This window comes from Chlorocebus sabaeus, chromosome 20, assembly GCF_047675955.1.
Source record: "Chlorocebus sabaeus isolate Y175 chromosome 20, mChlSab1.0.hap1, whole genome shotgun sequence".
In the NCBI taxonomy this organism is placed as follows: domain Eukaryota; kingdom Metazoa; phylum Chordata; class Mammalia; order Primates; family Cercopithecidae; genus Chlorocebus; species Chlorocebus sabaeus.
In genome coordinates this window covers 123709041-123732591 of record NC_132923.1, presented here as the reverse complement: position 1 = coordinate 123732591, position 23551 = coordinate 123709041, and the positions used below count along the sequence as shown (strand labels likewise).

General features: G+C 48.8%; 1 protein-coding gene across 2 annotated transcripts in view; it reads right to left on the bottom strand.

The window, feature by feature from the left end:
- The window catches only part of LRRC38 (leucine rich repeat containing 38), a 73372-nt gene that overhangs the window by 15231 nt on the left and 34590 nt on the right, over positions 1-23551 (bottom strand). Inside the window, exon 2 of one of the 2 annotated variants that reach the window (XM_007980483.3) lies at positions 15092-16214. The exons of the other annotated variant lie outside the window; for it this stretch is intronic. Coding sequence (XP_007978674.1) covers positions 15961-16214 — 254 coding nt within the window. The 3' untranslated portion in view covers positions 15092-15960. Of the gene's footprint in view, positions 1-15091; positions 16215-23551 lie in introns of those variants that run through there. 2 annotated transcript variants of the gene reach the window in all.

The following is a 23551-nucleotide window of genomic DNA, read 5'->3' as shown; positions in this document are numbered from 1 at the left end:
TGACTGCAGCCCAGGAAATAGCATCAAGGAACTCAATTTGGGAGCAAAATGTGAAGAGTCAGTGGTGAGCAGGGGGCAGCCCTTTCGCAGGGCAAGTGTACACCTTGCCAGCAGGGACTGTGAATTGGAGCAACCATTTGCTGCAACGCCTGCAGTTGGAGTTACATGCTAGTGCGTGCCTGTGCCATCAGGTAAGAGTATAGAAAGCTGAGGGGAAGGAGCTGCATCCCTTCCGTGGGTCTCCCGGCTGAGACCAGGCTCCCCCTTACCCCAAGCCTTGCCCTCCTACAAACAAGCCATCTTCACCCCACCTAGGTCAGAGTAGGTGTTCTAAGACCTGCTTCCTTTCCCCAGGGCGCTGGCCTCCCTGTTGGGGCATGGTTCAAGACCAGACTCTCCACTAAAGAGAGGTTGTGACGATGAGGACAGGAAATGCTGCAGCCAGAAGGTTCTTTACCTGGGCCTCATGATTGGGCCTGTTCACCTGAAAGAACCTGGACCCACAGCCTCACAGCTCTGGGTTACCTGCCCTGGTGAAGTGTTTCTCAGTGGCGCTTCAAGAAGAGCAGGGGTTGCAATCTGAGCCCCTGAGGTTGAGGCATTCTCTTCAACTTACGAGGTTTTCTCACCAGCCTCCAGGAGGAGCTGGAGAGGAGTCTGGTACCGCTGTATACACAAAGCCAGAAGCAGGGAGGGGTGAATGAGGATGAAGGGACAAGTAGCCATGTGCCACTTCACACCCCCAGGATGGCTGGAGTCAAAAAGATGGACCATAGTCAATGGGGTTGAAGATGTGGAGAAACTGGAACCTTTGAATATTGCTGGTGAGAATGGAAAGTGGTGATGTCACTTTGGGAAACAGGTAGTTCCTCAAAGCATTAAACAGTTACCATGTGACCCAGCAATTCCACTCCCACATACACACCCAAGATAACTGAAAACATATGTTCATAATAACAATATGTACATAAGTAGGCCAGGTGGGGTGGCTCCCACCTGTAATGCCAGCACTTTAGAAGACTGAGAGAGGTGGATCACTTGAGGTCAGGAGTTCAAGACCAGACTGGACAAAATGGTGAAACCTCGACTCTACCAAAAATACAAAAATTAGCAGGGCATGGTAGGGCACATCTGTAATCCCAGCTATTTGGGAGGCTGAGGTGGGAGGATCGCTTGAGCCTGGGAGATTGGAGCTGCAGTGAGCCAAGACTATGCCACTGCACTTCAGCCTAGGTAACAGAGTGAGACCCTGTCTCAAAAATAAAAAATGTATACAAATGTTCACAACAGCATTATTCACAAACCAAAGAGCAGAAACAATCCAAGTGCCCATCAGCTAATGAATGGGCAATCAAAATGAGGTCTATCCACACAATGGAGTATTATTCAACCATAAGAAGGCAGTGCTGGCTGGGTGCAGTGGCTCACCCCTGTAATCCCAGCACTTTGGGAGGCCGAGGTGGACAGATGGTTTGAGCCCAGGAGTTCAAGACCAACCTTGGCAACACAGTGAAATCCCTTTCCTAACAAAAATACAAAAATTAGCCAGTGTTATCACCCAGTCTCAAAGTAAATAAATAAAAATTTAAAAATAAATTTTGGTTAAAAGGAAGCACTGATCCATGCTGCAACATGGATAAACCTTGAAAATGTGATGCTCAGTGAAAGACGCCAGACACCCAAGGCCATGTACTGTATGATTCCATTCATAGATGTCCAGGATAGGCAAGTCCACAGACACAGTGGTTGCCATAGATTAGTGGCTGTCAGGGGCTGGGGAAAGCGGGGAATGGGGGTGACTACTAATGGGTAGGAGTTTCTTTTGAGGTGATGAAATGTTCTGGAATCAGACAGTGGTGATGGTTGCACAACCTTGTGAATACTAAGAACCATTGACTGTACACTTTAAAAGGATGAACTTTATGGTATGTGAATCATAACTAGATTTGGCGTTTTTTTAGTCTTCCTAGTGCTCCAAAGGAGTGGTTTTTGGTTGGTTGGTTGGTTGGTTGGTTGGTTGGTTGGTTGGTTCGTTGAGACAGTGTCTTGCTCCATTGCCCAGGCTGGCGTGCAGGGGCATGATCACGGTTCATTGCAGCTTCAACCTCCTGGGCTCAAGCCATCCTCCCGCCTCACCCTCCCGAATAACTGGGACTATGGGCGCATGCCACCATACCCAGCTAATTTTGGTATTTTTTGTAGAGATGGGGTTTTGCTGTGTTGCCCAGGCTGGTCTCAAACTCCTGAGCTCAAGCAGTCCACCCAGCTCAGCTTTCCAAAGTTCTGGGATGACAGGTGTGACCCATCGTGCCCAGCCTAACTCTGTTTTTAAATGGGGGCTGGGGGGATGCGTCAGCAGCATCCTCGTGGATGCTGGGACAGCCCCAAAGCAGCCCCTCAGGGACAGGGCAGGGCAGGCTGAGAGCCTGCTGGGTAGAGCTGATCAGGAAGAGGGAAGGAGGCTGGATGGGTTGGGAGCAGCTCCAGTGAAGCCAAAGGCTCCTGACACCTCGGTGAGAGGCGGTCACTGGGGATAAAAAGGGCTAGGACGGCCTTGCGCCGACAGGGTGGACCAAAGACCTCCTCCCCTTTCTGACTCCAGCTTGTCCAAGCCTCTTTTGACCTCTCCCTTATTCTCTGGAACATTCTTGCCTGCCCTGCCTCTGTGCCTCACACTCATCCACGAAGCCAGACGGACTAACTGCTGCTCAGCTTTTCAGCTTCAGACACAATGCCCCTCCCACAGCACCAAAGAGAAACAAAGCCAGGTGTGAGTTAAAGCAGTGAAAACAGATGATATCCAAACCGTGGCCGAAAGGGCTGAGCTCCATCCTGATTTGTGCAGGCGGGACCCGGTGTTCTGAAGGCAGAGTGAGGGAGTGAAAGATGGGCTTAGTAGAGCCTAGAAGTGAAAAATCACAAAAGGTTGGTCGATGTGAATGTGACGAGGCCAGTGTCTTCGGCCTGGCAATGACTAAAGTCAGGATTCTAATTCCTACAGGGTCTGGGAATTGGAGGTGCCATCCTTCCTGATTACATTTCAAGAAGTGACTGTAAGTCCTGGAGAAAGACACTTCTGAGTTGCAGGAGATACAAATGCATCTCAAAGGGACAAAAAAAAAAAAAAAGAGTTTATTATTAGCCCCTTTCAGTAAATGCTCTAAGAAAGGGAGACCAGGTCCTATGTCAGTTGCTGGACTGGCAGCCCTGGGCTTTCCTAGGCAGGCATCCCAAGAAGGTGCTGGCGTCGTGCTGGAGTTCAGCTGTCTCTGAGTGCAGGTGTTTGGATGGAGTTGTTATGTGCTCAGAGTTCTGCAGTTCTTGCCAGGAAGCCTTTTCCTGATCCCTGACCCTGAGATGGTCCCAGTTCTAGGCTCCCCAAGCAGCCCATGTTTCCTTTCGAAACTCATTACATTTGTTGCGAGCACTTGTTTATTTGTCTTCTCTGATAGAAAGGTGCTTGTGGTTAGAAACTGTGTGTTCTGTTTGCTGCTCTGTGACCAGTCCCTTGCATGGGTTAATACTTAATAAATCACAAATGAATGAATGAATGAATGAATGAATGGAGTCTCAAGTCAGAAGCATCTAGGATAAGGAGGATTTAGCCAGGACAAATAGGGGAAATGGGGGGAAAGTGAAGACTCAAATAACATGGGTGCCTGTTACACCCTCCCTTGAAGCACTGGAGGGCTGGGGACAGGTACCATGGGCATCAGGTGATGGTTTGAGGGGCAGTGGGAGCTGTGGGTTTTTTGTTTTGTTTTGTTTTGTTTTGTTTTTTGAGAGAGTCTCGCTCTGTCGCCCAGGCTGGAGTACAGTGGGGCAATCTTGGCTCACTGCAATCTCCGTCTCCTGGGTTCAAGCAATTCTCCTGTGGCAACCTCCTGAGCGGTGTGATTGCAGCTCACTGTAGCCTCCGCCTCCTGGGTTTAAGCAATTCTCCTGCCTCAGTCTCCCGAGTAGCTGGGATTGCAGGCGTGTGCCACCACGCCCAGATAATTTTTGTATTTTTAGTAGAGACAGGGTTTTGCCATGTTGGCCAGGCTGGTCTCGAACTCCTGACCTCAAGTGATCTGCCAGCCTCCGCCCCCCAAAGTGCTGGGATTACAGGCGTGAGCCACTGTGCCTGGTTTTTATGCCACGCTTGAACTTCTGTACCGTGGGCTGGGTTGCTCCACGCTGGCCTTTCCTTGGATATAAGAACCAGAGAGGGGACCCCAAAACAACAGAAGTGGTTAATTCCGCACGGCACAGATGACGAGGCACATCCCCCCTCCCTCCTTCTCCTGCTCTCACACTTGTTTCCCCCATCAGGCAATCAGTCACCAGAAGATTCAGGATTAGTCAAAGAATAAGCTCTTCAAGGGAACCTATCAGAATGACAGACGGACCTCAGTCATGGCTCAGAATCTGAGAGAGAACAGATCGTTGGGAAATTGAATAACCTGCACCGTGTACCGCCTCCTTCCTCCAGGGACAGGTGGTGGACAAGGACAGATGAAGGACATCCCCTTCCCGCTGTCCCTGGGTTTTAAGCCCTTTTGGCACAGAAAGCCTGTCCAAGTAATTAACAGAAGTAATTAGAGGTCAGATGGTCACAAATGGAAATCACTCAGTACCCAGCCACCGATGCCAAGGCTGGCGGTGCCAAGGAGGCGGGAGGGCTCAGAAAGGAGAGGGCAGCCTGACCAGACATGGTGATCCAACTAAGGGGCTTATTCCCCCAGCCTCTCACAGGAAAGGCAGGCTGTGAAGTCTGGGGTTTGCATCTGTAACCAGCAGCCCGAGGTACAACAGGAATAGGCAACTGCTAAGAAAGGAAACACCACAAATGGCTCCTGCTGTTGCTACAGCCCTGGGTTCAGAACTGTGCCCCAGGGAAGATGAAGAAGAGGAATTTTTCTTTAATGAGCTCAGTATGAGTCTTGTAAATCCTTCCTTGGTCATATTTCTTACACATTATGTGTGGCTTTCACATCTTTGGAAAGGATAGGACATTTATGACCTACCCATCTACCCATTCACCCATCTATCTCATCCACCCACTCATCCACCCACCCACCCATCCACAGGTCAGTCACCTACCCATCCATCCATTCATCCACGCACTCACCATCCACTTCACAAATATTAATCAGGCTCCTGCCAAGTTCAAGGCAGGTCTAGGCTCTGGGCATACAGAGTAAGCAAGACAGGCATGGACTTTGCTCTTGAGGTTTATAATCTAGCAAGGGAAAACAGTATACAAGCAAACAATCAAAACCCACGAAGCCCACACAGTGGTGAATGCTGTAAAGACAAACAGGGTGACAATGCATTAGATGGTGTATTAGTCAGGGTTCTCCAGAGAAACAGAACCAATCGGATAGATAGGTAAATAGATGATGATGTTAGATGATTGATAGATAGATAGATAGATAGATAGATAGATAGATAGATAGATAGATGATAGGTGACAGACAATAGACAGATGATAGATAATAGATGATGGATGGATGGATGGATACATAGATAATAGATGATAGATGGATGGACAGATAGATAATAGATGATAGAATGATGATAGATAGATAAATGATAGATGACTGATGGATGGATGGATAGAGAGAGAGAGAGAGATTTTTAGGAGAATTGGCTCATGGGAGTAAAGAGACTGAAGAGTCCCACAGTAGACTGTTTGCAGGCTGGAGCAGGCAAGCTGATAGTGTGACTCAGTCCAGGTTCAAAGGCCTGAGAACCTGAGGGTCACTGGTGCAAGTCCTGGAGTCCAAAGGCCAGAGACCTGGAGTTCTGATATCTAAGAGTAGGATAAGAAGGCAGCCTAGCAGCCGGGCGCGGTGGCTCACACCTGTAATCCCAGCACTTTGGGAGGCCGAGGCAGGCAGATCATGAGGTCAGGAGATCGAGACCATCCTAGCTAACATGGTGAAACCCTGTCTCTACTAAAAAATACAAAAAATTAGCGGGGCGTGGTGATGGGCGCCTAGTCCCAGTAGTCCAAGTAGTCCCAGCTCCTTGGGAGGCTGAGGCAGGAGAATGGTGTGAACCCAGGAGGCGGAGCTTGCAGTGAGCCGAGATTGCACCACTGCACTCTAGCCTGGGCGACAGAGCAAGACTCTGTCTCAAAAAAAAAAAAAAAAGCATCTTAGCTCCAGAAGCCAGAGGGAGGAGTGAATTTGCCTTTTGTCTGCCTTTTTGTTACGTCCCAGCCCTCAATCAATTGGATGGTGGCTGCCCACACTGGCTGAGGGCTGGTCTTCCTTACTCAGCCCACTCACTCGAATGCCAGTCTCTCTGGAAACACCCACAGGCACGGCCAGAAGTAACGCTTGACCAGCTACCAGGGTAGCCCTTCATCCAGCCAAGTTGACACCTAAAATTAACCATTACAGAGAGTGGCAACAAGTGAGGGTTTCTTTGGCAGCGATGGGCAGGGAAGGCCTCTCCAAGCCGAGACAGTGACCTGGAGGCCTAGAAGGAGCAAAGATCTCTGGGGAAAGCATCTTGCAAGCGGATGTCCAGGTGCGAGGACCCTCTGGCTGGAGCAAACTAGGCCTGGGTCAGAAACCGAAGGAGGACTGAGGGGCTGAAGGACTTGAGTGATGGGGACAGGGACAGGGCAGGCTGGCAAAGTCTGGGACCTCTCATGACAGCACTACAGAACCTAAGGGCCGGCTGGGTGGGCAGCGGGCCCAGCTCAGCTGCCCCCTAAATACTCAAGTAGAATGTGAATACTCTGATAGTCGGCTTGAATATTTTGTTACTCTGCTATTCTAATACTTGGGTAACACTACTTCCAAATATTCTATTAGAACCACTTCAATCGTTGCGGGTTTCTGAAAAGATCAACTGCAATCAACTCTAGCTTGGGCCCCAGCTTGGACTCTGCCATGCCTCCTCAACCCACCTTGGACTTACTTCCTTAAGGCAGGCCACACGGTATGGCCCTCTGCAGGTTAGGAGCTGCATCCGTGTTCCTCAGTTCATGCTCTAATTGAGGGTTGCTGTCTGCCAAGCCTGCATCAAGGCTTGGGATTTACTGATGAGTGACATCCATTAGTCCTGACCTCATGGAGCTCACAGTCTAGGGCATCTCTGGGGACAGAGGATTCCATGGAGAGGAGGGGAGATGTCCTGTGGTGCCCCAGTCCCTGCGTTCTTCGCCGTTTCAGGCAGCAGCTCCTAAGGATGTGTGGAGTCCACGGCTTTCTGGTCACCAGCAGAAAGAACCCTGCAGTCTCCCTGGTGATCAGGAAGGAGCAGAGGTGCAGGCTCACAGCCACGCACTGTCCCACCTGAGCCTGCTCTGGAGTTAGGAAGCTGGCCGGCTGCTGTGGCTTCAGGATCTTCCCTGCCCCGGGGAACCTCATTTCTTACATTGATTAACCTGAGTGGAGGAGGCTGATGAAAGGGAGGTTTTGATGTCCAGAGAAGAGACTGGAGCGATGGGGAAACTGGGGTGATAGGAGGAAATCTGGCCCTGAGGTTAGCCTAGGGAGTAGGGCTGACCTCGCGGAGGGGACACTGTCCCTGTTTCCGGGAGAAACACTGTGGTCCTGTGGGGTGACCTCGCGGAGGGGACACTGTCCCTGTTTCCGGGAGAAACACTGTGGTCCTGTGGGGTGAGTACGAACCAAAAGGAAGCTCATTCTATGAGGGCACCTCCAGGGATTGGCAGTTTGGGATTAAACACCTGGGCAGGGGCCAGGTGTGGTGGCTCACGCTTGTAATCCCAGCACGTTGGGAGGCCAAGGCAGGTGGATCACCTGAGGTCAAGCGTTTGAGAGCAGCCTGGCCCACATGGTGAAACCCCGTCTCTACTAAAAATATAAAAATGAGGCAGGTGTGATGGCGCATGCCTGTAATCCCAGCTACTGGGGAGGCTGAGGCAGGAGAATCGCTTGAACCTGGGAGGCAGAGGTTGTAGTGAGCCGAGATTGTACCATTGCACTGCAGGCTGGGCAACAGAGCAAGACTCCGCCTCAAAAATAAAGAAGTAAATAAATACCTGGGCAGGGTGGACAGTTTCAGGAAGGGGACCCCAAGAGGGCCGGTGGAGGCCATACTGCCCCAGGGTAAGGGTGAGCTCTCAGCAGATACCCTGCACATGAGTGAGGCTTGGCTTCAAGCCCAAGAAAGCCTCCTCGTCCCCAGAAGTCCTTAGTGCCCACGGGCTGGAGCATGGAGCGTGGGAAGGTGCTCTTTCACTGGGGTGAAATCTTGCGTTCAGGTGGTTGAATGACCAGGACAGCATAATTTGGACATTCATGTGGCCTCATTTGTATGCCCAGGTGAGTGGACTCTGGGGCGTGTGGGTCACATGTGTAAAAGCCGCCTCTGACATTTATGCAGATTCTCAAGCACTGAAGTGCAGCTGGGTCATTAAGCCAACAGCAGGGGGGCCTGCGGACTAATTATGAAACAGTACAAATGAGAACTAAGGTCTTCAGGCTGCTGGCTGTCCGTTCTGTTATCTGCTGCTGGGAACTGGGCTCTGAGGCTAGGGTCCTGTTGCCACTGAATCCTCTTCCATCCACCTGTGAATTCTCGAGGAGGCACCACCAGGATTCTGGAGGAGGAGAGAAGGGAACCCACGTTTGCAGGGAAGTCCCTCTCATTACTTCATTGTGCTCTCACTGACTGCCAAGCAATCAGTGTGACTGTTTACCAGAGGAGGACCTGTGGCCCTAAGAGAATCCATAGCATGTCCAAGGCCACTCGGCTGTCAGGACAGAGGGGACGCTCCACTGAAGGGCTCTGTAGGAGACCAGTTAACAGGCGATTGCTTCCTGCGGTGGTTATTCACAATCAGAGACTCAGACAGGGATGAGAGCTCTGTGCTGAGTGTCAAACTCTGAGAGAATGATTCTCGGAAAACCAACTCCCAGCTTGGGTTCCAGTGGAACTACAGAGAGCAAATGAGTTCATGACTACTGGTCCTGAATGTGGGTATAAAGTTTTACCCTAAAAGTACCTTGTATTTTTTTCCAGCCAAAATATAATAACTCATTTGCACCCTGGAAAGTTATGTTTATTAAAAAAAAAATAGATTGCATTTGCAAACAGTAGAGAACACTGCTCCTTTTTATTAAAAAAAAAATCTTTTCCATGGAAAAACAATGTAAAGTTTGCTTGTGTGTTTATTGGTCTGGGGACTTAAAGAACAAAAAGATACCTTGTGGATTGCAGGCAAATGAAACCCACAGAGGTTTGCTTTGGTTAGGTTTCACCATACAGGTGTTTGAATAGACCACTTTGCAAATAATAAATTACTTAACACTCAAAGCCGCTAGAGGCCACTAAAAAAGAGTTTATGGCCAAGGCACAGGGCTGGTGGCTGGCTCTGAGCAGTAGCAGGATATTAATGAGACTCAGAGCCTGGATATGCTCTGGGTCCAGTTAAATGTAACAGAGTTGGAAAACCACCTGCCCCCAGCCAGTGACTGCACCTAAGATCGGTGCCTGTCACGTTAAGCATCTGAGCCTGTAGGGACACTGGGGAGGAGAGGGAGGGTGAAAGGAGGCAGTGGCAACAGCAGCATGGATGTTCCATGCAAACCCTTCTCTGTCACCAGGGAAAGCAGTCTGCGCACATGCATTTCTTAGTCCTTCTTCCAGGATAAAGCCTAGTTTGGACCAGCACTGCAAGGTTGAAGTATTACTGCATCCTGGGGCCAGAGGCAGGGCATGTGGCCACCCCCTTGGTCCCTGCTATGGTACCCAGAGTCACCTGGAACATCTGTGAAGCCAGGACAAGAGTGCAAATGCCCTCTAGATGCTGATATCTAAATATTTACAAGTCACAAATACACATAAACTGCAAAAAAACAAAATGTTCTGGCCAGGCGCAGTGGCTCACGCCTGTAATCCCAGCACTTTCGGGAGGCTGAGGCCGGCAGATCACGAAGTCAGCAGATTGAGACCATCCTGGTTAACACAGTGAAACCCCATCTCTACTAAAAATACAAAAAAATTAGCCGGGCGTGGTGGCGGGCGCCTGTAGTCCCAGCTACTCTGAAGGCTGAGGCAGGAGAATGGTGTGAGCCTGGGAGGCGGAGCTTACAGTGAGCCAAGGAGTGAGCCACTGCACTCCTGCCTGGGTGACAGAGTGAGACTCTGTCTCAAAAAATAAAAATAAATTTTAAAAAAAAATGTTCTATCCAGTTACCTTGACAAAAGTACCTTCTTTTTTTTTTTTTTTTTCCCACTCTTGTCGCCTAGCCTGGTGTGCAATGGTGCAATCTTGGCTCACGGCAAACTCTGCCTCCCAGGTTCAAGTGATTCTCTTGCCTCAGCCTCCCAAGTAGCTGGGATTATAGGCATGCACCACCACGCCCAGCAAATTTTGTATTTTTAGTAGAGATGGGGTTTCTCCATGTTGGTCAAGCTGGTCTCAAACTCCTGATCTCAGGTGATTTGCCCACCTCGGCCTCTCAAAGTGCTGGGATTACAGGCATGAGACACCGTGCCCGGCCGACAAAAGTAACTTCTTAATGACTTCGAAGACCAGGTTTAAATGGTAAATTATTAAATTACTGGAAATCTGCTGCAGAATACGGCACTGTGGGGACAGCTGAGCTGATTGGAACCTGCTCCCTTTCTCTTCCCACCCCCAGCTCCATCCTGCACCTTAGGGGTCTATGCACACCTGTGTGGACTTCCCACCCTCACATCCAACCTCTATTCACATTCCCCGCCACCATCCTGTGTGGCCACTCAGCCTGCTCTAAAGCAGGGATGCTGGGAAGATGCCCACATCTAAGCTTGCAATCATTTTTGCCAGAAATTGGGGGCCCCAAGTACCCAGAAAATGTTCTAGAAAGGGACATGTGTGGGTGGCCATGGCTTCCTTGCTCCCTAGGGAAGAGCACAGTTGGAGGACTGGAGCAGGGCCCCCTAAAGCTTGGAGGAGGACTGGAGCAGGGCCCCCTAAAGCACTGGACCCAAGATAGCGCCCCTCTTGCCCAGGTCCAAGGGCTGTACTAGTGGTATCCGCTGTCATCACAGCATTCATTACTGATGAATTTGATTGTGATGCTGGAATCCTCTAGTCATAAGGTCTTGAGAGCAAGACAGTAAGACATTTTGGTGGTTTTGACTCTTCATTGGGGGGGATCTGAGATGTTGGATTTGAGGCTTGGAATAAAGTTATCTTGGGTGCATATGGCAACTGCAGGCTGCTCTTCCAGAAGCTCAGCATGCAGCCTCAAGAAACGTGTCCCTCCACACTGCTCTTGCCAGGCCTGCACCTGCTGACCTAAGAAGGGAATGCAGGTGGCTAAGAGAGGCAGTGCATGCAGGGGTCAGAGCACCTGTGGCCAAATTCCACTCTGTCACTGACAGACTGCATCCCCCCGGCAAGTTACTCCCAGACCCAAACCAGCTCTCTCAATGGCAAAATGGAAGTGATGGAATCGTAAAGACTAGGTAGTAATGGCACCTGCCTCATACAATTTGAGTGGTTTACAGGAGGAAATCCACATAAAGGCTTGGTCCAGCATCTCATACAGAGAATGCCTCTAATACACACGAACTATGAGCAGAACCAAGAGCACAGGCTTTGGAGTCCAATAGCCACAAGTCTTTTCGGGCTCAGTTGCTTCCTGTAATCTACCTACTTTCTCTGAGCCTCAGTTTCTTTATCTACAAAACTGGGACCATAGTGGTTCTTACCTGGAGTTGTAAGGATGCGTACATAGACCTCAGGTTTGTGGGGTACCTAGTGTGGCAAACCATTTGCTTGCTCTTTCAACCAATACCTATGCTGGCTGTGCCACTGCTATGTGCCGGGTATGGTTCTTTTTTTTTTTTTTTGAGACAGAGTCTCGCTCTGTCACCCAGGCTGGAGTGCAGTGGCACGATCTCGGCTCACTGCAACCTCCGCCTTCTGGGTTCAAGCAATTCTCCTGCCTCAGCCTCCTGAGTAGCTGGGATTACAGGCATGAGCCACCACACCCAGCTAATCTTTGTTGTTTTACTAGAGACGGGGTTTCACCATGTTGGCCAGGATGGTCTCAATCTCCTGACCTCATGATCCGCCCGCCTCAGCCTCCCGAAGTGCTGGGATTACAGGCGTGAGCCACCGCGCCCGACCATGCTGGGCATGGTTCTAAATGCTGGGCACATGAGCTGCCCAAGTCTCTGCCCTTGGGGAGCTCTGGTTCTAGTCCAGGAAGGAAAACAATAAACATGTGAACACACACATAGATCAGATCACGGTATGAGCTGTGCAGAAAATAATACAGGGTGGTGTGATAAGGCTGACACTGAGGAAGTGATGTTTGAGCGGAGACCCAAATGAGACCTTTGGAGATGTGGGAGACCCTAAACTGGTGTGGAGCATTGTCACTGTTAATAATGGCAGTAACTTGAGACTCAATGGCGAGTCAGAGAGCTCTTAAATCATTGCCTATTGTTTGTGCAGTGTCACATCTCAAAAGGCATTTTCTCAGTTGAGCTGTGGCTCCTGGTCAGTTTATTTTCTTGGGCCTGACTGCACATCCTCCCCACTCCCAGGTCCCCTGTGTTCTCAATGTTTTATAAAAATGTTATATGCAGGCAGTAAAGGACCGTTTTAACTGGACATCTTTTTTTTTTTTTTTTTTTTTTTGAGACGAGTCTCTCTCTGTCGCCCAGTCTGGAGTGCAGTGGCCGGATCTCAGCTCACTGCAAGCTCCGCCTCCCGGGTTCACGCCATTCTCCCGCCTCAGCCTCCCGAGTAGCTGGGACTACAGGCGTCCGCCACATCGCCCGGCTAGTTTTTTGTATTTTTTAGTAGAGACGGGGTTTCATCGTGTTAGCCAGGATGGTCTCGATCTCCTGACCTCGTGATCCACCCGTCTCGGCCTCCCAAAGTGCTGGGATTACAGGCTTGAGCCACCGCGCCCGGCCCTGGACATCTTTTAAAGCTTCTCTTCTTCTCAAGAATCATGTTCACTCCAAAATTCTTTAGTACAGCCAGCAGAAACGACTGCCCCTCCCCTGCTCACTCGTTTATTCCGTGAAGGAACCTGGCCCCTGTGCCACGCAGGGTTTGTGCCTTCTAAGGAAACAACTGAACCTGCTGACTAGCATGAATCACCTGAGGCAGACAGAAGGAATAAAGTAGACTCACTAAATGGGAATTCATCCACTAGAACCTACTAGAACAAGGGTCTAGTGCTATTTCCCCAGTTTAGGGTACCACGTCCCCAGGACTCTTGGAGGTACATATTATGACCTTGGTGGGGGCCAAAACCCAGTTGGGTTCAAGCCTTTAAGTCTCAGTAGTGGTGCTCCTGGGGTAGGGAGCAGGCCATGGCAGCAATTCCAACCCCACGTAGGTCTCAGCTGAATCTGTGGCCAGGCTGGGGAGGTGCTGACTTTAGATTGTGTGTGTTGCATCTAAAACTCCCAGGGGGAGCAGTATGTGTACCGAGGGTCACAGACCATAGATGGGGCTCTCACAGGAGCTGAGGTTACCATGGAGTCCTGGAAGATGCCACTCACTTCTCCGCTGGCCCAGGGTCTCTGTGAGAAGGTAGCCCTCCTGAGTCAGGGGTCTCTTCCACTGGAGACTGCAATGCTGGGGAGCAGAGGGGTGACCCAGAGTCTCCTCTAGGCCGAAGGGGAGAAGAGTGGAGAAAGAGAGTGGGAGAGTAGGAAAGAAGGGAGGAGGTTAGGAGGCAGGAGAAGGGGGAAGCAGGACTCAGCCCAAAAGCCACCCAATCATAAGCCTTCTACGATGTGATGGTTAATTTTGTGTCAACCTGATTGGGCCATGGGATGCCCAGATATTTGGTTAAACTATTTCCAGGTGTGTCTGTGTGTTTTGGGATGGGATTAACATTTGAACAGGTGGACTGAGTAAAGCAGATTTCATCTAATCCAATAAGGGCCTGAATACAACAAAAAGGTGGAGGAAGGAAGAATCCACTGTTTTTCTACCTGACTGCTGAGCTGAGTCTTCTCCTGCCCTTGGCCGGGGACTACACCATCAGCTCTCCTGTCTCCAGCTCACCAACTGCAGATCATGGACTTCTCAGCCTCCATCATCTCCTGAGCCAATTCCTTACAATAAATCTCTTTGTCTGGCTGCTGTTGGTTCTGTTTCTCTGGAGAACCCTAACACACCCCACTGCCTCCACTGGAGTGTCTTCTCCCAGTGACTCTCTGTCAACGGACCTCATTTATTTCCTTCATGATACTTAACTCTACCTGCAATGGTAGTTTTGTTTCCCTGGTTTTTTTTATGTTCTACCCATAAGAATGTAAAGCACAAGAGAGCAGGGAACCTGCGTTTTCTATACAATGCATAGCCACAGTGCCTGCACCAGTGCCTGGCACTTAGCAAGCACTCAATAGCTATTTATGAGGGCAAAGATGGAAGGGAGCAATGGAGGAAAGAAACAGGAATATATGATAGGAAACAATGGAGAAATGATTCTCAAAAATATCTCGAGAGTTGGCGTGAGCCCCTCATCCAAGTCTTAGCCCCCAGCCTCATCCAATGCTGCTAACACAAGCTATCTTGTATTAACGCACTGGAGCGTAAGATTGTTTCATATTGTCTCTGAACCAAAGTGCTGCATTCCACATCCTGGAAAACACTGCCTGTCATAGCCTGTGCACCAAAGCTATGTCACATACACCCTAAGGGCCACTGATGGGAGTTTTTCAGAGGCTAAGTCCCAGTGTTGTGTTTTGTTTTGTTTGTTTGTTTAACCATTTGGTTGATCCAATGCAACATGCTGCGTGGAATACTGGCCTCCAGGCAAGTTTACCCAAAGATCTGGAGGTGATGAGTCCAGAACTGTGCCAACATAGAGAGTAGCTGGGAATGGACTCAGGAAGCGGGTGATGGATAACCACCTGTCTGTACTTCAGAAGGAAAAATGATGCTGAGCAGAGGCACCATCACAACGGTACAAAGCAACTAATTCTTCCTCTACAAGTCGCTACTGCTTAGGATAAAGATCAGGGTTTGAGTTATGTCAACTCAAAGTTTTCCAACAAGCTTACCAAAATTAACAACAGACACCCTCTGGCCAGTTCTTAGCTTCTTCATGAGTCCATTTCAGCCACTATAACAGAATACCAGAGATTGACTGGCTTATAAACAACAGATATTTATTTATTTCTCCCAGTTCTGGAGGCTGGAAGTCTGAGATCTGGGTGCCAGCGTGGTTGGGTTCTGGTGAGGGCCTGCTTCTCGGTTCATGGGCGGCTAATTTCTTGCTGCATCCTCAAGTGTTGGAGGGGTGAAGGAGTTCTCTGGGGCCACCTTTCATGAGGGCACTAATCCCATCATTTGGGCCCCATCCTCATGACATCATCTAAACCTAATCACCTCCCCAAAGCCCCACCTCCAAATACCATCACATTGGGGATTAGGTTTCAACATATAAAATTTGGGGGGAAATAAACATTGTGTCTAGTGCACATGAGTTTATTAGTTCTCAGTATAACATCCCAAGGTTGCTGAGGCCTATTATATAAAGATCAAAGTTCTCGCTCTTGTGGTGAATGACCCGAATTTGAATCTCCACTGTTTGAGCTGCTGTTTCTTGGAAGGAAGGCAGATGCTTCATGATCTCCCAGTACGGGTCAGAAAAAGAGTGGCGCAAAATCGTCTTTGCCATTGAAAAGCTACCAGTCTTCATATCTCCTGGGGGAGGCTTTTAGTCATCAGCGATGAAGCCTGACTCGGTCATCTTCTCCCCCAGCACACACCTCAATCTGAGAGGCATGTTATGCTCCAGGAATAATTCCCTCCATCCTTCCTGGGCTTCTCTGCTCTGCTGATTCTAAACTCTGAGATTGGTGGTCCCAGCAGGTGTACCCAGGGGCCAAGACATGGAACAGGCTCTGTTCGTTCACGGACAGTGGCCAGTGCTTTTCCATTTGCAGCATTTCCCTCTCCTCTTGGAGAGAGCTTCTGGTTCGGTGCTGGAGAGTAAGGAGTGGGAGGGAGGAGGTGGCTCACTCATCCTCGTCCTCGTCTTCATCCTCCGCATCTTTGTTGGGTGCACACCTCTGGAAGCACTGCACCACGGTGGCCAGGAAGAAGCTGGAGATGATGGCCGCGATGGACACAGCCACGCCGGAGAAGATGATGATGAAGAGGTCTGTGAGCGACAAGCTGAACCTACACTCGCTGAAGCTGGCCTCCGACAGCTCGCGCAGGGATATCCTCCTGCTCTCCATGGGCAGGGAGCACTGGATTTCATCAAGGCCTGAGAAAAGGCAGGCAGAGGAGAGAGGGGTTTAGACTGCAGCTCAAGGTTGCCTAAAAGTTGACAAGGCAGGTGCTTACAAAGCTAGCAATATGCAAGCATCCTCCCAAAAATAAAAGGGGGAAAAAGACTAATTTAAATGGAATTTAAACTTTGAAAAAAAAAGGCCTTAGAGTGATCACCATGGGAAAAAACTGGAACGTGCTGATCTTCACTGACCTATTTTCAGTTTTTTTTTTTTTTTTTTTGAGACGGAGTCTGGCTCTGTCGCCCAGGCTGAAGTGCAGTGGTGCGATCTGGCCTCACTGCAAGCTCTGCCTCCCGGGTTCAGGCCATTCTCCCGTCTCAGCCTCCCGAGTAGCTGGGACTACAGGCACCTGCCGGCACGACCGGCTAATTTTTGGTATTTTTCGTAGAGACAGAGTTTTACCATATTCGCCAGGATGGTCTCAATCTCCTGACCTTGTGATCTGCCCACCTCGGCCTCCCAAAGTTCTGGGATTACAGGTGTGAGCCACGCGCCCGGCCTCCTTCTGTTTTGTTTTGTTTTGCTTTGTTTTTATGAGATGGAGTCTCTGTCGCCCAGGCCGGAGTGCAACGGCATGATCTCGGCTCACTTCAACCTCCACCTCCTGGGTTCAAGTGATTCTCCTGCCTCAGCCTCCGGAGTAGCTGGGATTACAGGCGTGCACCACCACACCTAATTTTAGTATTTTTAGTAAAGACAGCGTTTCACCATGTTGGCCAGGCTGGTCTTGAACTCCTGACCTCAGGTGATCCACCTACCTCGGCCTCCGAAAGTGCTGGAATTACAGGCCTGAGCCACCGCGCCCAACCAGGTTTAGTACTCTTTTGATTTTGAATTACTCAGTGCGGGGATGGAAGGGCACCATTATCTGTTTCAGGTTTAGGACCTCTGTAGACCCTAATCCAGACCCGGTTAGTAGCAGGGAGTGGAGGTTGGGGCAGATACAGTGGGATGGGTCAGTGCCAATTAGCGGATGGACCCTCCACTTGGTAGTGCCATTTTCCAAGTTAGATACTGTCCTTTTCACTGTCCTCTGAGTGGAAGTGAAAGGAGAGTTAGCATGGCATTGTGGGAACCCCACAACCCCGAAAGAATTTTCCCTTGACAGGTGGAGAACATAAGGATGTATCTGAAGGTGGCCTTCAAATAGTACTTGGTACTTGGAAGCTTGGAGGAAGCTTCCATGTGCTTAGGAGTCACCTAAAGACTGTTAAAATGCAGGTTCCGAGGCACCACCCATGGGGAATCTGATTCAGTAGGTCTGGGGTGGGGCCCCAAACTCTGTATGTTTAATAAGCATTTTTAATAACCAGGTGTTTCTGATGCTGTGTGAATCCTGAGGCCCACTTCAAGAAGCATTATTTTCTAGTTGTCAGAGGAGGATGGGAAGGGATTTGAGAACTTCTAGGACACTCACTTCCACTAGGACAAGAGAAGCCCTTTTTTTTTTTTTTTAAATTTATGTACTCATTTATTTTTGAGACAGAGTCTCACTCTGTTGCTCAGGCTGGAGTGCAGTGGCACGATCAGGGCTCACCACAACCTCCACCTCCTGGGTTCAAGTGATTCTTGTGCCTCAGCCTCCCGAGTAGCTGGGATCACAGGTGTGCGCCACCATACCCAGCTAATTTTTGTATTGTTAGTAGAGATGAAGTTTCACCATGTTGGCCTGGCTGGTCTCAAACTCCTGGCCTCAAGTGATCTGCCCACCTCAGCCTCCCAAAGTGCTGGAATGACAGGTGTGAGCCACCGTACCTGGCCTCAGAGGAGCCCTTCAAAACTGTTTTCATGTTAGGATTGTCTTCCCAATTTCACTTGAAGAGTGTTTGACTAATTTATGAAGATGTTTCAAACCCTCCAGCCTAGAAAAAGACCACAAGTGAGTATGTGCTGAGCAAGAACTTTATAATTACTAACATATACACGCTACGCAGACCTTACCACAGGCCAGGCACTGCTCTAAGCATCTGGCTATATCGATTCATTTAATCCTTCCAACCACTCCATGGGGGTATGTTCCATTATCATCCCCATTTTACAGACGGGGGACAGGCTCAGAGTGGGAATGTAACTTGCCCAAAGCTGTACAGCTAGTAAGTGGCTGAGCCTGGATGACAAATCAAGCAGTCTGTCTCCAGAGACCTGGCCTGTAGCCACTACGTCTCCAAAAGGAAGAGAAAGGGGAAGAAAGCCAAGAAGAGAAGCGCCAGGGACGCAGGTGATGCAGACACAGGAAACTGATGCTTTCTTCCCGTGGCTGCCATCACATGACAGTGACAGAAGCTGCCAGTAAGCCCATCCTAGCATAATGGGCTTATAACATTTTAGAGACACCTCCTGAGGACGGTTCCCTTATCACTAAACTACCGCTTTTAGGGAATCGCACCGGCCATCACGTGTGGTAGAAGGCAGCTTTGAGAATGACAGACCAGTGGATTTTGTACCTTCCATCAACTCACATGAATCAAAAGGGAGACCTGCCTGAGAGATGAGAAACTGGGCACCATGAGAGGTGGCTCTCCATATGCTCATTTATTCATTTAATAAAATGTACTGGCCGGGCGTGGAGGCTCATGCCGGTAATCTCAGCACTTTGGGAGGCCGAGGTGGATGGATCACTTAAGGTCAGGAGTTCGGGATCAGCCTGGCCAACGTGGTGAAACCCTGTTTCTACTAAAAAATATAAAAATTAGCCAGGCATGGTGGTGTGTGGCTGTAATTCCAGCTACTCAGGAGGCTGAGGGACGAGAATCACTTGAACCCGGGAGGCGGAGGTTGCAGTGAGCCGAGATCGCGCCACTGCACTCCAGCCTGGGTGACAGAGTGAGACTCCATCTCAAAAAAAACGAAGTATTGAAGATGGGGTTTCACCATGTTGCCCAGGCTTGATCTTGTACTTTTCCTGGACCAAGGGGTTGGTGATATACAAGGCAACTAAGTCCTCTACCCTCAGAGAGTGTAAATTCTAGTTCAACAAGATAGACATTGATTTATGCCACCGATGTTTTTGAGTATTTGTCATGTACTAGGCCCTGGGGATACAGCAGGAAACAAAACACAGCCTTCATGCAGCTTACATTTTAGACAATAAATGAATAGCTCAAGACATATGTAAAATGTGTAGGATGAAACAGCAGGGTAGAATGATAAAGAAAGTCTGGGACAAATAATTGTCTTTAGAAGGGATGGTCAGGAGGTATTATTTCAGTTAAGGTTGAAAGGATGAGATGAACCGGCCATGAGAAGAACACTCTAGGCAGAGACAAGAAGCTGGGAAAGAGGCCGGGTGTGGTGGCTCATGTCTACAATCCCAGCACTTTGGGAGGCCAAGATGAGAGACTCACTTGAGCTCAGGAGTTCGAGACCAGCCTGGGCAACACAGCAAGATCCTATCTCCACAGAAAGTTTAAAATTTAGCCAGGTGTGGTGGTACACACCTGTAGTTCAAGCTACTCAGGAGGCTGAGGCAGGAGGATCATTTGAGCTTGGAAGACTGAGGCTATGATCACGCCACTGCACTCTAGCCCAGACAACACAGTGAGACTCTGTGTCAAAAAGAAAAAAAAAAAGTTGGGAAAGAGCTCAGCATTTGGGGAACCCAATGTAGCCAGGGGAAGCTTAGTGAACATAGGATAATTTAGCATTAGCTTAGGTAAGAAACACAGCATGTGTTGAGATGAAGCCCCTGATGGTTAAGGTCTCTGAATAAATATTATGAACAGAGCACCCCTCCCCATCTCCATTACCAGTCGTTCTTGGACATGAACCAAAGAAATAGCTTATGTGGTACAGAGCTGCTGAAGACTGTTTGTTACCAAGCATAATCATCCTGACTGATACACAATACAAGCTATGCTCAAATTCAAATGATGACCATGATTTTACAAACCTCAGTAATAAGAGAATGAATGGTATTAGAATGCATAAAGAGCTCAGATCTTTTGTTTCTGATCTGGAAGAGGAGAGAAAAATAAAGTAGTAGTAACTAATAGTCATGTTGCACTTACTATGTGCAGATCTTGTTCTAATTGCTACACACGTTTTTACTCACAACAATCTTATAAGATTAAGTACTGTTATTATGCCCATTTCATGAATGAGAAAACTGAGAGCATTTGCATAGCTTGACTTTAGCAATACAGCTTCACAGTGATGAAGCCAGGATTTGAACCCAGCCATTTGGCTATGGAAGCTTACTCTTACCCTTTGATTAACAAGGTGCCCTTTTCCCAGTGAGAACAGCCAGAGAGATGCAAGAACGCCATGTTGACATGAAGCTCAACTGCCTTCAGCCACTGCGTGCCTCTGGCTTCGTTCAACTCTCAGGAAAACCTTCACCTACTCTCTTTTTTAGTGCTTCCAGGTTTCAAAAAGCTGACCCTTAACCCATTTCCAGCATCATGTGAAAATTGAAATGATATCTTCACACCTCGCTAATTAGCAGGCTTCTGTCCTGCAAAAAGCAGCCCTGCTAATTACACAGCAAGCCTGCAACCACCCTGGGGGGTTTTGTGTGTCTTTTCTTCTCCATCTCAGAAACTGAAGATGGAGGAATAGTGTCTGAGCATCCTCCTTCCTTCTGTCCTGCCCCATCTTTTATGTAGTCTACAGCCAACCCATCGATGCTTCTGTCCCATGGGAACCATTGCCTAGCAACAAGACTCTGCCGTTCCCTCCTTTCCCGGAATCAGTGTCTGCTTTATATACCCAAGGAATTAGCTGGACCAGAGCTGTGCAGGCCTCCTCAATTTACACTTGATTACTGTTTTTGACTGGTTCTTTTTCTTAAAGAGGCCAAACTTCTGTCTACTTCTGAGAATTTTAAATGTATTTGAATAAAAGAGGAGAGTTTTATCTTTTTAAAAATAAAAACAGGAGTACTTTAAAACAAAGTTATACTGGTCTTTTTTTTTTTTTTTTTTTTTTTTTTTTTTGTAGACACTGATGTCTTCAATGAAAAAAATGGAAAAACATCAATCAACCTGCCTCGTAACAGCCCACCCCAGCCAAAAACGTTACGAAAATAAATAAGATGGACACCAACAGACTGTGTGAAGCACAGACAGTTTCTAAAGCCAGCAGATTATCTGCAGCCTCCAAACAAGTGACAGATCATTATTTTGCTGGAGAAATTTTCTAGAAATCCTCATCTTCAGGAAGCGGTATCAACCAGAAAACCACCACAACCCAACAACGTAAGCCCACAGCGCCTGCCATTTAAATCCAACCTTTGCAAGCCACGACTTCCCAAGTCAGTTCTGGTGCCTTGAGACTCATCTTGGCATCTTTGCAAAGTGACAGTTTTACAAAATGTCATCTCACATTTCTGTGTGGCTAGAAGAAATGAACTTGTTTGGAAAATGGTGCACACAAGCCCACCAGGAGTGGGGACTTTGGAACGGCAGTGCTTAGTGGAGCTTTCATAATAAGATCCACTGACTTGACGAGCTTTCATAGCTCACAAAGGGCAGAGAAATACGAAGAGTTGGACAAAGACAGTCTGCCAGGCAGACAGGGCCCAGCACAAGGCTGAGGGGGGTATTGCTACAAAAGCTGTCTACAAAGGCTGTGAAGCCAACAGCACAACTCTGGACTTGGCATAGGCAGATTCCAGGGCCCCGTCTTCTCCCCTAGCGGACCCTTGTTTAGACCAAGGTTTCTCAACTTGGCCATTACTGACATTTGGGACAGGATCATTTTTTGACATAGGGCCTGTCCTGTGTCTGTAGGATGTTTAGCATCATCCCTGCTGGCCTCCACCCACCAGATGCCAGCAGCACACCCCACCCAGTGTGACAATCAAAACTGTCTCCAGTCCGGGTACAGTGACTCATGCCTGTAATCCCGGTACTTTGGGAGGCCGAGGCGAGTGGATCACCTGAGGTCAGGAGTTCGAGACCACCCTGGCCAACATGGCGAAACCCTGTCTGTACTAAAAATACAAAAATTAGCTGGGCATGGTGGCACATGCCTGTAATCTCAACTACTTGGGAGGCTGAGGCAGGAGAATTGCTTGAACCCAGGAGGTGGAGGCTGCAGTGAGCTGAGATCATACCACTGCACTCCAGTCTGGATAACAAGAGCAAAACTCCATCTCAAAAAAAAAAAAAAAACTATCTCCAGACACTACTACATATCCCCTGGATTGGGAAGGACAAAGTCACCTCAGTTGAGGATCACTGCTTTAGACTGAAATGCTCTACTAAGTATACAGCCATTATGTAGACTTTTAAATTTTTTTGTAAAGATGGGGTCTTGCTATGTTGCCCAGTGGTATGGTTTGGCTGCGTCCTTACCCACATCTCACCTTGAATTATAATAATCCCCAACTGTTAAGGTGGAGATAATTGAATCATGGGGTTGGTAGGTTTCCCTCAGACTGTTCTCCTGGTAGTGAATAAGTCTCACTACCATGACGTTTTTATAAAGGGGAGTTCCCCTCTATCCACGCTCTTGCCTGCCACCATGTAAGACATGAGTTTGCTCCTCATTCGTCTTCCACCATGATTGTGAGACCTCCCCAGCCATGTGGAACTGTGAGTCCATTAAACCTCTTTCCTTTATAAATTACCCAGTCTCAGGTATGTCTTTATTAGTAGCATGAGAACAGACTAATACACCCAGGCTGGTCTCGAACTGCTGTCCTCAAGCAATCCTCCCACCTCAGCTTCCCAAAACTCTGAGATTAAAGGCGTGAGCCACCAGGCCCAGCCATTAGGTGGCTATTATGGACTAAACATTTAGATCCCCAAAATGTAGATGTGGAAGCCCTAGCCCCCAGTGTGATGGTAGTTGGAGGTGAGGCCTCTGGGAGGCAGTCAGGATTAGATGAGCTTAGGTAATTAGGGTGTGGACGTCCTGATGGGATTAGTGTTCTTCCTCCCCACCCCCCCAAAAGATGGACTCTCTCTCTGGAGTGCAGTGGCGCGATCTCGACTCACCACAACCTCTGCTTCCTGGGTTCAAGTGATTCTCCTGCCTCAGCCTCCCGAGTAGCTGGGATTACAGGTGTGTGCCACAAGGCCCCGTTAATATGTTTTTTGTATTTTTAGTAGAGACAGGGTTTCACCATGTTGGCCAGACTAGTCTCAAACTCCTGACCTCAAATGATCCACCCACCTTGGCCTCCCAAAGTGCTGGGACTACAGATGTGAGACACCGCATCTGGCCAGGGATTAGTGTTCTTATGGTGTTTTTTGTTTGTTTGTTTGTTTGTTTGTTTGTTTTTTGAGATGGAATCTCGCTCTGTCACCCAGGCTGGAGTACAGTGGCGCAATCTTGGCTCACTGCAACCCCCACCTCCCGGGTT